The sequence below is a fragment of the Nelumbo lutea genome, chromosome 2 (assembly GCF_056320005.1).
Source record: "Nelumbo lutea isolate HS-2025 chromosome 2, American lotus-T2T, whole genome shotgun sequence".
Taxonomy (NCBI): Eukaryota; Viridiplantae; Streptophyta; class Magnoliopsida; order Proteales; family Nelumbonaceae; genus Nelumbo; species Nelumbo lutea.
In genome coordinates this window covers 23,872,557-23,887,466 of record NC_142685.1, presented here as the reverse complement: position 1 = coordinate 23,887,466, position 14,910 = coordinate 23,872,557, and the positions used below count along the sequence as shown (strand labels likewise).

The window sequence follows — 14,910 nt, the reverse complement described above, 5'->3', positions numbered from 1 at the left end:
GGCACCACTGCAACCTCTCCGAACGCCGCTGCAAGAAGATCTTATGATGATGATGGAGCTTGCTAAAATAAAGAAATGGAAGAGATGTTCTCAGTGCAAGTTTTATGTGGAAAGAAAGATATTAGTGTACATACTATGTGCAGATTCGTTTCGTCCTTTCAACTACTAATTAACTAGCAGGGACGCGTGCGATGTATGAGTAAAATCTGAAAAGATTTAATAATTTTATTTTTTATTTAATGTTGATTTATAAAAAAAAATAATTGTTAATTGAATATAAATAAATATTTTTTAATAAATTTAGTTTTATTAATAATTTGTAGTAATCTTAATAATTTTTATTCTTTTTATTATTTTTAAATAAAATTTTGATTACTTTTAAAATAAATAAAAATAATTATAAAAATTAACATTCTTATTAATTCTACTAATAATTAACAATTATATAGGAATGACAATGGGGTTAGGGATGGCAATTTTCCCCATTTCCCCGATCCTCGTGGGGATCTGCCCCGAATGGGGCAAGGATGAGGATGATTTCCCCCGCGGGGACGGGGATGGGGAAATTTTCATCCCGTTAGTGGAGACGGGGCGATGACGGGGAGAGCTGCGGGGACCCTGATCCCCGCTTAATATTTTCTAATACAATTGTAAATGTTAATTATTTTATTTTTATTTTTTAAAATAAAATAAAAAAAAAACAAAAATAAAATGCTTAGCAATATAAAGAATCACAGGGAATGAGGATCCTCGCGAGGATAGGGATCCCCGCGGGGATGGGGTTAACGTTGTCCCCATTAGCGGGGATGGGGATTTTCGTGGGGACGGGGATGCGAAGAGGCCCCCTGTCCCCACCCCACCCTATTGTCATTCCTAAATGGGGTGGATTCAAGACAGGGCACCCCATTCCCACCTTGTCCCTAGTGTCACGTAGGTTTAGGGCAAGGCAACCACTCTTCAATGTCGAGCAAGTTGAGGGGCAAGGCACCCCACTCCTCATCAATGATGGAGAATCCTTGAATTTTCCTACCCCGTCCCTAGTATTGGGCGGGTTCAAGTAGATGTGCAAATTGGGTCATATTGGGTCGGCACGACACGACTCGCATGTGGCCCGCACAAAGTGTGAGTCATGTCGTGCTGGCCCACGAGGCGTCCCGGGCCGTGCTTCCCTCCTCTAAGATAATTTGGGGGGTCGGTTCGGCACGACCCACGGCTCGAGCCCACACGGGCCCGTACCATGCTGTAGGTCGGGCTGGTCCATGGGCCGGGCCATGCCACACACCAAGCCAATCTCAAGGCAAGGCACCACTCCCCGTCCAAGGTTTTTAAAATTGGACCGGATAGGGAACCGTTCTAGGGTCGAACGGTCTATTTGTCAAATGGATGACCCGCTCTGACAAAAAATAATAAAAAAAAACAAAAAAGGCCAAAAACTATTGTCCAAGTTGATGGTTTGACTGCCCAGGTCAGCGATTCGCTAACCAAATAAATGATTTTTGGACAAAAAAAGGTTTTGAAGAGAAAATGGTGTCTGATTCCCAAATTTTCGATTTAACCATATGGTTTGGTCCAGTTTTGAAAACATTGTCCTCGTCAACCCAATATTCAATTTGATGATAGAAATTATCAAAAGAATATATTGAGTATCAACCACATGGTAAATTTCTAAAAGTACACTAAATTATCTTTAATATTCAAAAATGCAATTTTATGAAAATTTTGGAAAAATTATTGTACTTGTATAATTTTAAAAATTTATTTAAATTTTTATTAAATAATTTAGTTTCTTTTTAAATGGTTTGCTTACAAAATTATACTAATTTATCTTATAATTTCTAATATAAACTAACCAATAATTTCCTTTTTCCAATATTATACTAATTTATCTTAATAATTTGTTTAATTATTTGTTCAAATTATAGTTTTTCATTTCCTATAGTCATTTATCTTTAATAATTTACAATAATTTGCAATGAAAATTACATAATTTTTATGATTTTCCAAAATCTATCAAATGTAATAATTTTTCCAAAATATTCTAATATTTTTCAATAATTATTTAATGCATTTTAAATCAACTTTCAAATACTTTATATCTTTTAATTTCAAAAATGTTATTTTATGAAAATGTAGTTTTATGAAAATTTTTGAAAAATTTATTACATTTGTGTAACTATGGGGATTTATTGATTTTTTTTAAATTGTTATTAAATATATATTTTTATTTGGTAGTTTACTAACAAAATTACACTAATTTATCTTTTATTTTTCAATATAAATTAATTAATAGCTTCATTTTCTAACATTATAATATTTTGTTCCCCCATTTGTATTTGGTTATTAATTATAATAATAACAATAACTAAAAATTTATACTTTTTGATAATTGTTAAATATAATTCTCAATTTTATAGAAATTAGTTAAAGAGTTTTCAATTTTTATAAAATGTTAATAAGTTAGTTAATAATAATATTTATTAGTTTTTGGTAATTTATTAACTGTATTTATTAACTTTTGATAATAATACTATTTAATACTCATTGAATATGGGTAGGATTAAATATTAGCCATATTTAACTATTTATTAATTAATATGAATATTTTAAATGAGGAAGAGTGGATATAGATTGGGGGATGAATTTCAAGAATTTATTAGGGAGTTGGGTGACATGGCTTAATGAGAGTGATGGGAATGGGAGAGGAAAGAAAGTCAAAGAGAATGCAGGGGAGGAGACATCACCCACATCGTCTCTGTCTCCTCCAGCAAAATCAAATTACCAGGAGGAGACCTCTACCTGGGGAGTGACGTCGGTCGTGTAATGCTATACTTTCTTGGCTGTTACGGCGGTGTCACTGGCCTTCGCGTGACCAAGGCTGACGTCATGAGCAACAAAAAGTGGGCAGGTTTTCACGTCATGAGCAAGGCTGACGCCCAAAAATTCATCATTGGGAGCTTCTTGGGAGGATGCTCTTGGTCTTGGATTGCAGCTGCCGGAGTTTATTAGCAACAAAAGGATGAACAGGGTTCCATATGAAGAATGAAGGTTACAATAGGGTTTATTTATTTTCAATTTTGGAGAGGGGAGTAGGATTTCTTATAGTTTTTCATTTCTTTAGGAAGAAGAAGAATGGGGTTTCAAAAGCTTCAGTCGATTATCAGGAAGAGAAAGGCGGAGAGATTTCTTTGGGTTTTCGATACATTTTGCCGAAAAAGAGAAAGAGGGGCAGTTTTGTCATAAAAAATGCATCAAAGGCATTTCCCATGCGGTGGATGCACCTCATGTTTTACTGCCCTTTTGTGATATTACCTTGCAAAAGATGCCTTATCTATGATATTTTACAAAAGAGCTACTTTTTGTTGCTAGTAAAGCTCAAAAGTTACCTATTTATGCTACAACCCCTTTGGGTAAAATGACTTGTCTGAGAAGCTGGGTTTGGTTTTTTTCAGTTCTGGTTCGGGTTTTGCATAGTCCAAAATTATTCTTAGACCCAAACGAGAGGTACGATGTAGGTTAAAATTTTGGATTGGATCTTTGTAAATTCATTGGGTTCAGTTTGAGCCACCAGTCCACAAGATCAGTCAGCTTTGGTTAGCCAAAACTTTTTTTATATCATAGACCCCGTTTGATTTGCGGGAATAGAGTTCTGTTTGATTGAGTGGAATCGAAATCTCATTCCTATTCCTGCTAGAATAGCATTCCTCCATTTGAACCAAACAAGGAATGATCATTCCTTGCCCCTCTGGGAATAAAATCCCATTCCTGTTTGAACCAAACAAATTATATTTAGGCCATTCCGATTCTGATTTTGAAGGATTTCAAAATGGGGTCTATGATACCGACTCAAGCATCATTCATGTCAAATCAAGCTAGAATGCCTGGTAACCTATCCAAATGAGATGTCTTGGACTCTTGGGATCAGATTAGGAGTTTCATCCTGACACTTTTTATCTAGAATGCTCACTGACTGTAGTATTTTTATATCTATATAATTGGGATGGAGATTTTATTCAGACATTAAAATTCAGTTCAAATCAAGACAGTACAACTTTCGTAATTTAAGCCCTAAATGGTAAAGGACTTAAATTACAATGAATCAAGGGCCAACTTGCCTTTATCCCCCTCCTCTCTTATTGATTATCATTAACCACTTTATTAAATAAACAAGATGACATAGTTATATATAATACTCACAATTAGGATGAATGTAATATTAGTACACAAAAAAGAATCAATAAAAATGAAAGATTCCTATGCAGAAGCATATCTAACTTCGGCTTTAGTTTCTTCTTCCACTTGTGTACTATGGCTTAGATCACTCTCAGCATCCAAATTTTACATGAAGCTATCAGGCCTGTAACAAAGGAAAATGAGCTTTTTGACAAAATTAAAGGCAAAATAAACATAAAGTAGCTTTTGGATCAAATTTGGAATCTCAGGAGAGAGTGAATGAGCCAAGGCTGTTGTGAGATAAAGAATAGATAGCACTGTCTCAGCTTAGCATTACGCTAGAGAAATCAGTCTAAGCTACGTTTTTTACTAAGGCAATCAATGGAAACATTATAGAAGAGACTACTACATTAAAACACTACAACAGAAGACTGGAGCAGGGCAGAACCAACCAAGGCAACCCCCCCCCCCCCACCACCACCAACACACTCACAGACAGACACAAGATGATTCCTAGTGCCTCCCCTGTACAGGAGTTTCCAATCATGGTTCAAAGTATCAATACACCTGTGTATCGGCAGAGGTGTATTGGTACTTTAACCGATATGTCTTTTATTTTTTTTTAGTTTTTCTTTTTCAAATTTCAGTTTAAGTATAATTACATACATACGTACATACATAAAAAAAGAGTTCGTGAAAACACCTGTAAACAGATGTATTGGCACCCAAAGATACGATACGATATGCCCCGCATTGGGCGTATCGTGTCGACACTTTGAATCTTGTTTCCAACTACATATGCAAGAGGTCTATGGCTGGGAGAACAACACCAATGCAGATTAGCAATCTATTTGAACCTACAACCTTCAGGTGGCCTAAGAAAAGAGGTAGAGTCTTGTGGAGTTGTGCTAGGGCTGCATTGGCTTGGACTGTTAGGAAGGAAAGAAATTCCAGAATTTTTTATGAGGAGAGGAATGAGATCAATGTTTGGGAATGTTTAATTCACAGAACCATCAACTAAGTGAAGACTCCCTTTTCTTTTGATGATTTATGGAGAAATTGTGAAGCAGTTGCCAAAAGTTCTAGTGTGAGAAGTAAACCGTCAGTGGAATGGAAACCTCCTGAAGAGGGTATCATCAAGCTCAACTTTGATGGTAGCATTTTAGGCAATCTGGGACCTTCTGGTATTGGAGTAGGGGATTCAGTTAATGCAGAAACCCAAGCAATGCTACAAGGAGCAGAATTTGCCAAAGAACTGAATTGTGAACAGCTTTTAATCAAAGGTGATACCAAACTAGTGATTGAGTGGTTAAAAGAATCAGAAACTGCAGCCTGATCCTATATGGGAGCTTTACGAAGATTCAAATGGCTAACTACAAATTTACAGTCCATTTCCAATGGCAAAGAAGATCAGCAAATGGATTAGCAGATTCACTAGCTAAACAATGAGTGCATTGGAATCAGATGTTTTGGGCTAAACTATAACTCTTTGTCTTTGTCTGAGGCTGCATCTCGTGCCTCTTTTTGGGAAGCTTTCTCTGTGTATCTTTTATGCTTTTTAATCTCTAATAAAATCATTCCTTATTCATAAAGAAACAGCATAGTTTCCCATAGGCCGGATATCTTCTGGTTCAATATCTTCAGGAACATCAGCATATTGCAGTTTTTGCTCCCCAGTCCACTCATCCTGTTTCAGATAAGGAATCATAACTAAACTCGAGAAAAGCAAGGTTGCAAATAGATTCTAGGAAATTGAATGATTCGTCACTATAGTGACAATAGTTAAAGCTAACAGAAAACAGTTAAAAGATTTGTAAACACCCAATTCATTTATGGCAATACAGTATGTAACCTTTATTTGTTTCGAGTCATCAGACTCCCCAATATTATATATAATGTGCGACAAACAATGACTTTAAAACATATCAATCTGTGACTTCAGGCCTTTTCCTTTACAGCTACCATATTATAAATTTATAATCATATCATCATCATAACCATCGCCACTAATTGTTCTTCACATCACCATCCAATACATACCAAACATGTATTATTTAATGGTTGGATATTTTGTGTATGGGAACCACAGGGAGAATCGACAAGTTCTCTGAGACCTAGATAAAATATCATATAAGAAGCACAGACAAAAGATATATTCCTGCCAGAGTCAGCTCACATACAACACTTTGGGCAGACCGATCATTTCGTCTCACAGTTGCAGGATGCAAGAGGAACTCTTCATCAGAATCTGGTACTTTCACCCTGATTGCCTTGATAGATTTGTCGTACATTACAGCTGTTGATACTGAAAAAGAAAAGAGCGAAATAGAAAATGAAGACAGCACAAATGCTCAGTGAAGACAATGAAACTCTTATAATCAGAAATTAGCAGCTTGAATATAAACCACCATTCTTTTAATTCTTATCTCCCTAGTTTATCTTCATAAGACTGTTGGTGTACCTTGTTGACGAATCTTTGCACACTGTTGGACAACACAAACTCCAAGCTCTTGAAATGTCCTAGCAACTTCACCTTGAGGATCAGTAACTACTTCAGGCATTCCAATATCTCCAGAAGCAGATAACTGGCAAAGTAATGTTATGTCAAAATTTAACAGTTCAAATTGACAAAACATGAAGATTGTATGCTGCTTAATCAAATTAAGATTTTATGAGAAGGAAAACCAAGCTTCAACAGAACATACTACTACCTGGAAAAAGATAAGTAGACAAAAGTAAAGGGATATTTAGTGGAGTTGTGCAGTTGATTATTTAAGGAATATAGGCAAATGAAGGAAATGGGATAAGGGAATGGTCAATTGAACATGTTCATCCAAAATATTTTCCAAGAAGAGATTAAGAAAAGATTCACCATGGAAAAAATATTTCATCTTGAAAGCCTACCTCTCATGAACAATCAGGAAAAAGAAAACAGAGAAGGAATAAAGAACAAGAAAAAAAAGAGAAGATATTTAACAGAGATTTCTGCAAACAATGGAAGTCCAGGATTTAATTAATTTGTAGGTTGGTTCTTTGATTTGTATATGATGCATGATATACTTGGGCTGGATGTTACTGAAAAAGAAAGTTGAGGCCTACTCAGCTAAAATAATGACACAGAATGAGGTAGGTGTAATCAGAGAAACGAAGACAATCAAACAACATATGTAGCTATGCAGGAGCACAAAAATGAAACAAATAGAAAGAATTATCAAACAGCAGAAATTTGTGTTGCAAATTAAAAGTATAGTTTGAAAATAAATTGTAAATAGATATCTCCATGCAGTATGTAACTATGTATAACAAGAAAAGTTGACGATACATACAGTTGGTCTGATTGGAAGATCAAACAGATGAGGGATTCCAAATTGTTGGACAACCTGCATAGACATTAATGGAATCAATAAAGTTTTGTGTGTATTTTCCTTTTGTTTTATTCACTGAAATATTAAAGTGTGGTACAGAAACAAATCTGATGATACAGATTCTGGATCAAATTACATGCCTGAGAACCTGAGCCTCTACCGAATGGGTAATAGCGTTTCCCATCAGCATCAAAATGGCACATATTTTCAACAACAGCAATACATGGCATTTAGGTAATTGCAATTTTATTGATGTCAACACAAAAAGAAAAGATTAGACTCTTTAGATGGGGAATACAGCTAACCGATTCTTATGTACAAAATCCTCACCTTGAGCTTTGAAAACATGCGGACTCCTTTCGCAACATCAATGAATGCTAGCTTCTGAGGGGTAGTAACAATCACAGCAGCAGTTAATGGAACTACCTGAAAGGTTGACATGACCGAGGTCAACACATTGGTAGTATCAGAAAGAAAAAATAACAAGGTAGATAATATTTATTACTATCAGAATAGAGAAGTTAAGTCCCATCTATCAAAATGGGAGTATATAGGTTAAAAAAAAAACACTTAATAAAGGGGGTGGGGGTGAAGGAATGAAAGAGAAATGCACCATCCAACTCGATGCCAAATTCAGGTGAAAGGTGCACTATATAAGGGATACAACCAACAAAGAGGCTCTTGTCAAGTATATCTGAAACAGACAGTTTTCTTCCAAGATTTGGAACATTTTTATTATTTACTACAGTATTTGCTTCTGTCCAAATGAGAAGATAATGCATGTATCATTGACAAGGAACTGTAGATCCAGGCTCTATTCCATCAAATTCATGTGAAGAAAGTTCTTTAAGAATTTAATTATATTCAGGTACATCATTTTTTCAGTGTCAAACAAAATGAGGGTATGAGAAGTAAGACCTGGCATAAAGTAAGTTGGATATCTCCAGTCCCAGGAGGCATATCAATAACAAGATAGTCTAGTTCTCCCCTGCAAAATTACATCAATTAGGAGGCCAAATTGTGCATTAACATATAAATATTGTGGGAGCAAAATGAATACCAAGAGGCTGGGATGATTTTTTTTTTTTTGAAGATAAATAAAAAATACAACTTTATTAAGGAAAAAAGGGGAAAGAGGAAAAACAGCAGGGATAAGAAATCACCCAGCAAAGAACAGACCTACCCTAACATCAAACCCCATAGACAAAAGAAAAACAGTCCTACAAACAAGAAATGACATCCTGAAAAATCCCTCCCCAAATACAACAACAAAAATCCACATCAAATATGGCAAAGACCCCTTCCACCAACCACAAAATAAACAAACAATAATATGCAGTTGAGAAGGGTGTACTGGGATGAATTTGGTCCTTCTTATATTGAAATATAAAAAGGCCATTATCCAATGTTGGTCTCTTGGCCTCTTGGGATGGGTGGACTGGATACAGACCTAACCTGCATAGCTGGATACTTTGCACATAGATTTCCCTCTTGTGAAAAGTATTCTTCTGCAATTTTTAACTTGAGCATACTTAGCATCTATTGAGTTGATTGGGATGTGAAACACTTAAAATCGCTAAAATCAAGGGAAGAACAACTAATCCAAGAACCTGAAAATACAATTTCTTTTAATTTAATTTGGACTGCAGACACAAAGCCATGTTGATAAAGGAAGTTGATCTTCTATTAACCCAGAAAACTTGGTAAGCTAAGAATTGTGGAGTGGAGTAAGGTTCCTAAAAGGCACAAACCTGGCTAAGGACTTGATAAGTCAGGTGTTTCTTTTTTTAAGCCTAGCTGATGGAGCATATGGGGTGTCCCAAGGAAAGTACTCGCCTAGGAAACCAAGTTAGGCTATGAGAACAAGAACAGGAATTTTACATTTAAAATTGAAAAAAAAAAAAAGGAAAAAGGTTGTAGTGCACATAGAACCTTGCTGTGAGTATAGAATAATCAACAATGCATCAACAGGGTACTCCTCACCATACACAGGCTGCTTCAATCTAATAAAAGTATAGAGCAATCAACAATGTTTATAAACTTTTTTATATTTGTTTGTTGGTTGGGTGGGTTGGGGGGAGGACCAGAGGAGTAGCAGAAGGATTTTTTTCTTTTTTTAATAAATAGGAAGCAGAAGGACTAAACAATCAAATCCAATACAAAGATGATTTCTGACAATAACATTTCATATACATGACTCCATGTGGACTTAGCTTACAACCATAATTATTTGGGTTTTAAACATTAAATATAGTTCAGAGTTTAAATCATTTTAGAAACTTTATGACAACATAAATGTGATTTGTTAATTCATGTTTCATAAACTTTCTATGTAATTAGAGTTTGAAAAAGTCGTGAAGTCAAATTTTTAATTTGGGAGAATAAAACTTAAGTAATAAATTTTAATAGTGGAAAATACAGGTTAAGTTTCTCCTTTTTTAATTCAGGAATTGTGTTAGAAGAAAAACATACCACTCAGAAGTAGTTAATAATTGGTTGATGACCCCAGAAACCATTGGACCTCTCATTATTGCACGCCCTTGTCCAGCAAATCCAAAAGATACCAGTTTTACACCCAAGTATTCTGTGGGAATTATACTTCTTGTCTCTGGGTTCTAAAGGCAGTTCATTCAGTCATTACTAGGGAACTTTCAGAATAATGAATTTAATATCAACAAAGAATGTTTACCATTTCTAAGAGCCGATGTTCAGGGGAAACCATTGTTGGTAAGCTTGGCCCATAGACATCAGCATCAAAGATGCCAACTCTAGCACCCATCCCAGTCAAAGTATATGCAAGGTTTACAGCAACAGTTGATTTCCCCACTCCTCCCTGCACAGATTCAAGTAAACAATAAATATTGAGAACAAGACCTTATGAAGAATTTATCTAAAGATGTATAAAAGGATTCATCAGTCAAAATGGAACCATGTCATTGAAATCTTGTTCAATTCAATGACCATTGTTACTTGTTAGACAAAGAAGTGAGGTGTCAGGCACATGATATCTGGAATTGCCAATATGTTAGAATAAACAGCAAATAGAACCTAGACACATTACAGATAAGAAGCACTCTACCTTGCAACTTGAAACTGCAATGATATTGGAAATAGTCTGTAAGCCTGTTGGAAGTTGCCCTGCAAAAACAGGTCTTGCAGGTTGTGCCGACATAGTAACATTAACTTTTTTAACCCAAGGAAGCATTTCCACCACCTCATTTGCCTTCTGCTCAAACTGCCAAGCATTAAATCTTGTTGACATTTGTTTGAACAAGATCCACTACAGAAATTATCTAGGAATTCATCTATAAGCAATCAAATTGGAGAAGAATAATTTTTCTAAACAAATTAAAGCTATTTGGTGGAAGCAGGAGTTGGCAGATATATCTGATTAGAGAAAACTACATTACTCAAATTTAAATCCACTTTAAGAGTACATGATCTTCCACAATTTCTCATGATGGACAAATTTCAAGTGAAGGAAAAAAAAAAAAAAACTACCATTGAAACCTACATCAGATCTTGATCAAACTATGGTGATTGTATGTCATTTACCATGTCCTTGACTGGACATGCTGGTGTAGTAAGCTCCAACCGAAAAGAAACCTGTAATATGAAAACTTGAAATCTTTTAGTAAATACAATATCCCTTGTCTATAAGTAATGGAAAATATTTCCATTATAAGTAATGGAAAATAGTTACAATAAAATGATGGAAAATTTACATCATCCCTGTTTCTCATTTACCTCTCCCAAGGCTTCATTGATGTGCATATCTTTCACAAACCCACATGAGACAATATCTGTCCCAAAGTCTGGATCAATGATCTGTGACAAGGCTGTCAATACATCTTTCTCAGCAGTGCTATTAAGTATTGTGGAAGCACCAGCTACAAAGACAAGAAAAAAGTGAAAAGTTAGAGAGATAAAAAATGAACAATAGAAAAAATAACAAAGAAAATGGTAAAACCATTTCAGAGGAGAGGAAGCAAAAGAATACATACACACACACACACACTTACACTTTATGACAGCAATCAAATATGGTAGCAGATGATATAGAAGGAAGCTTAGCACCTCTATTATAGAATATATCTCTAGCCTAAACTACCTAGAATCTACATTATCTGGATATGACAGGAATGGAGATATCAAACTTAGAAGTGAACTAATGAAATGTGAGACTCAGCTTCCCTCTCATTTTGCACCTTGATGCATGGACTGCATGAGAGGCATTACTTAAAAGAAGATTTTTTTTAATGGATAACAAGCCAAAAAATATATTAAAAAAAGGAACACACAACTCTACTCTCCAAAATAGAGTAATGAGCAGAAACAGGAAACAGCCAAGTGGCTGACCCATCCCCCTTGCAAACTTCTGCAACTATGTAGGACATAGCTTCCAGAAACATTCTTCAGTGCCTCTCATTCAAAGGCTATGGAAGATAATGGGAAATCGAGGTTGTAAAACCCTTTGAACATGGCATATATATAAACTTAAAAACGCAGTTACACAAATATCAAACGTTCATTTTTGCAAAAGAATACACTATCTTCCATTTAGAGCATTTCTGGATCATCTAAAGCACATATCAAGGTTCCTTGGCATGCAAGTAAGTTAGAATTTTCTTTATCTGGAATTATCCTTCAGCATCAGAAATCCATGTGTTTGTTTGCAGAAATTTAGCTTCCTTAGGAAACCTGGATTTGTGCATGCCTTGGCTTACATGTTCAAATCCACATGCTAACAACCTATCCACAACCCTTGAGGTGTTACTAACCAGAAATTCATTAAGCCTGAATGGCAGATATGTTTGGACTACTGAATTTGTATAATCTTCAACACCTTCACCTTTTCTGTGAACACTATTGGCAACATTTTATCCCTCCCTTTTTTCTGAGAGAGAAGCATTACAGGAGAATTGACAAAGTTTTTAAACTAATCACTTTAAATGATAATCAGATAGATTTCCTTTTTCTGATTTTTCCTTCTTTCACTTTTAAAGGTTACCAAACTATCATCTCAGCATTATAAAAATCAACCCTAATATCTACATGAAAATAAGGATTTCTTTTAACATTAGGAAGGAAAATTGCCAAAGTTCAGTCCGATTAACTCAACTACCATGGAAAAGGCAGAAAAATGTGGTTGAACAATAAAATAAGGCCCTCTTTTTGATCCTCATGAAGCAGATTGAAGTGGAAAGAAAAGGAACTGGTATTGGGGATGTTGTAGTACTGAAAAACGTAGAGGAACCAACTGTTCTTCCTCCTGTAGAAGTCCCACATCAAGTGTTTCAGGTGCTGACTCCTTTGTCTGATATCGTTCCTCAAAAGTCAATTAACAACCTACCATCTAATTAATGATCTTCAGCATGCCATTACTCCTATTCCAGGTCACCAGTGTTTTTTCTGAAGCCAATTCCAGGTCACCAGTGTCAAATGTCCAGCCAATTTATGACTTTGATAATTTCAAACGAACTGAAGCACAAGTTGATAGAATCAAGCATGACTGAAAATCAAATAAGTAACAAGTCCAAAAAAATCATTTATCAAAAAAAAACAGGTCCAAAAAAATTGTTCTCAAGGATTAACTATGAAGGAGAAATTGGTCGAAATTATTAATTATAATTAGGACTAGGAGCACTTCATACAAGGTAGAAAGCTGAATAGCAGCATTCCTGACTTGAAAATTTTGAGTTATTCCAAGCTGGAAAAAGCTGATGGGGATCCTTAATACCCCTTAATTAATGCTCATAAGAAGGGGATGAAGGGCTCAATCACTAACTAGAAATCATCTATTTGCAGAGGTATATACCGAATTTTCTTTAAATTTTGAGCAGGAAGGTATTTTAACCATTTTCTTATTTTATGTGGGCAGCAGATAGGTTAAAGTCTTTTTAGTCCTTTTATGGTTGTCTTTTAGCTATTTGAGTTACTTGCTGAGAGGGTAAGTTGTTCTAGTCTTTTATTCGTTTCTTTAGTCATAATGGCATTTTATTCTTTTCACTCCAGTTAGGTCTGGCTGCACCAAATGAGATCTATAAATAATTTTGTGTTTCTGATTTTAGTATATGAATGAAATTTATGAATATTTACTGATACAAGACTTTGGTTGAGTGGTTCACCAGAATCTAGACATTATTTGAAAAATTGTAGGTTAACTCTATCCCCTTTCTTCTCATTTCTACAGTGCTCACCACAGTTCGTTTTTGTTGCTGTATGCTATTGATAACTGAAGGAGTACTGATCACAATATAACTGAAATAACGCGTGAAGATTAAAGCAAATCCTCTATTTATCGATTCCATTAATTTGTTTAAGCTTAGCTCTATAGAGAACATGTAATAGATATCACCCTATCTCTCTCTCTCCCCCTACAACTAGCCTCACTCATCTTCATTTTTAGCCGTTCGGACAGATTTTACTTTTAGCCTTTTCTTCTTCTATTAATCGGAAAGTTCAAGCTCTTCAACACTTATCTGAGAATGAACCTAGAATCAGGGGGGAGAAGGTTTATTTCTGCATACCGAGAATTTATTGCAGCTTGAAGCTTCACCGCGAAGCGATGTAGATGAGCATATACAAAGGAGTGCATATTTATTCACTCCTTACTGATAAGTATACATCCACATACACATTCTGATGCATTTGCTTTTGGATCTTATCAGTCAACCAACTTTGTAAGTGTGTAAAGCGTTAATTAGAACAAAGTAGTTCTCATTCGTTTTCGTTTACAGTTCTAACCTACAATCATCAGTAAAAGCAATATTTCAATAAGTCCTGCAAATCAGAAACCTGGGTTTTGTATGACGGGGTGGGGTGCTCTGTGTTGTCTTGGGAGGTAGAAATCACCTTCAGCAGGAGAAGCTCTAGTGGTAACTGGGCTTGAAGTAGAAGGATTACGCAGCAGCCGTACAACCCCTTCATGCCTTTGAGATGAAATAGAACAATTAAAAGTGGAAATTTGGAAAATTTTCTTTGCTGAAAGAAGTCCTACAAAGAAATCCGAATAGCAGTCAAGAGAAAAGACGAGTACGCTGAGGGACAGAATCTGAACTCTAAACATAGCAGAACAAGAAAATACCTCGATTTGATGACGATTCAGTGCTGAGTAACGAGAGATTGAGCGAGGGTGGAGACTGAAGAAGTTGCATTTCTATCTTTTCTATTGTTCAGAAATAGGCAAAGAGCGAGAGAGGACGTGAACAGAGAGTTCAGCTGCGACGAGAGAGCTCAGAGATTTTGAACCTCGAGTTTATCTCGTCGCGCAATCATTCAAATCCAATCTACTTATACTAGATTAAGGGAAATGGCTTAAAGCTCCTTCTTTTTTAAATAAATTACTGATACAGACAATATCTTCTTAGAATTA

At 35.5% G+C, this 14,910-nt stretch overlaps 1 protein-coding gene across 1 annotated transcript; it reads right to left on the bottom strand.

Moving 5' to 3' along the window:
• Nucleotides 1–4,113: 4,113 nt before the first annotated feature.
• Nucleotides 4,114–14,810, bottom strand: LOC148869233 (fe-S cluster assembly factor HCF101, chloroplastic-like). Its single transcript, XM_088968079.1, has 14 exons — nt 14,623–14,810; nt 14,391–14,531; nt 11,283–11,425; nt 11,091–11,141; nt 10,615–10,770; nt 10,225–10,368; nt 10,008–10,150; nt 8,454–8,523; nt 7,865–7,961; nt 7,676–7,764; nt 7,497–7,550; nt 6,632–6,755; nt 6,351–6,475; nt 4,114–5,857 (listed from the first exon to the last, which is right to left on the bottom strand). The coding sequence occupies exons 1-14, from the start codon at nt 14,690–14,692 to the stop codon at nt 5,756–5,758; spliced, it is 1,509 nt and encodes a 502-aa protein (XP_088824205.1). The 5' UTR covers nt 14,693–14,810; the 3' UTR covers nt 4,114–5,755.
• Nucleotides 14,811–14,910: the final 100 nt, after the last annotated feature.

Excerpts from the sequence above, each read along its gene's own strand:
- LOC148869233 (XM_088968079.1), bottom strand. The coding sequence starts at position 14,692 with ATGCAACTTCTTCAGTCTCCACCCTCGCTCAATCTCTCGTTACTCAGC. Across the intron at positions 11,426-14,390 it reads TAGAGCTTCTCCTGCTGAAG|CTGGTGCTTCCACAATACTT; the intron begins GTGATTTCTACC and ends TTGTCTTTGTAG. Across the intron at positions 10,151-10,224 it reads AACATCGGCTCTTAGAAATG|AACCCAGAGACAAGAAGTAT; the intron begins GTAAACATTCTT and ends AACTGCCTTTAG.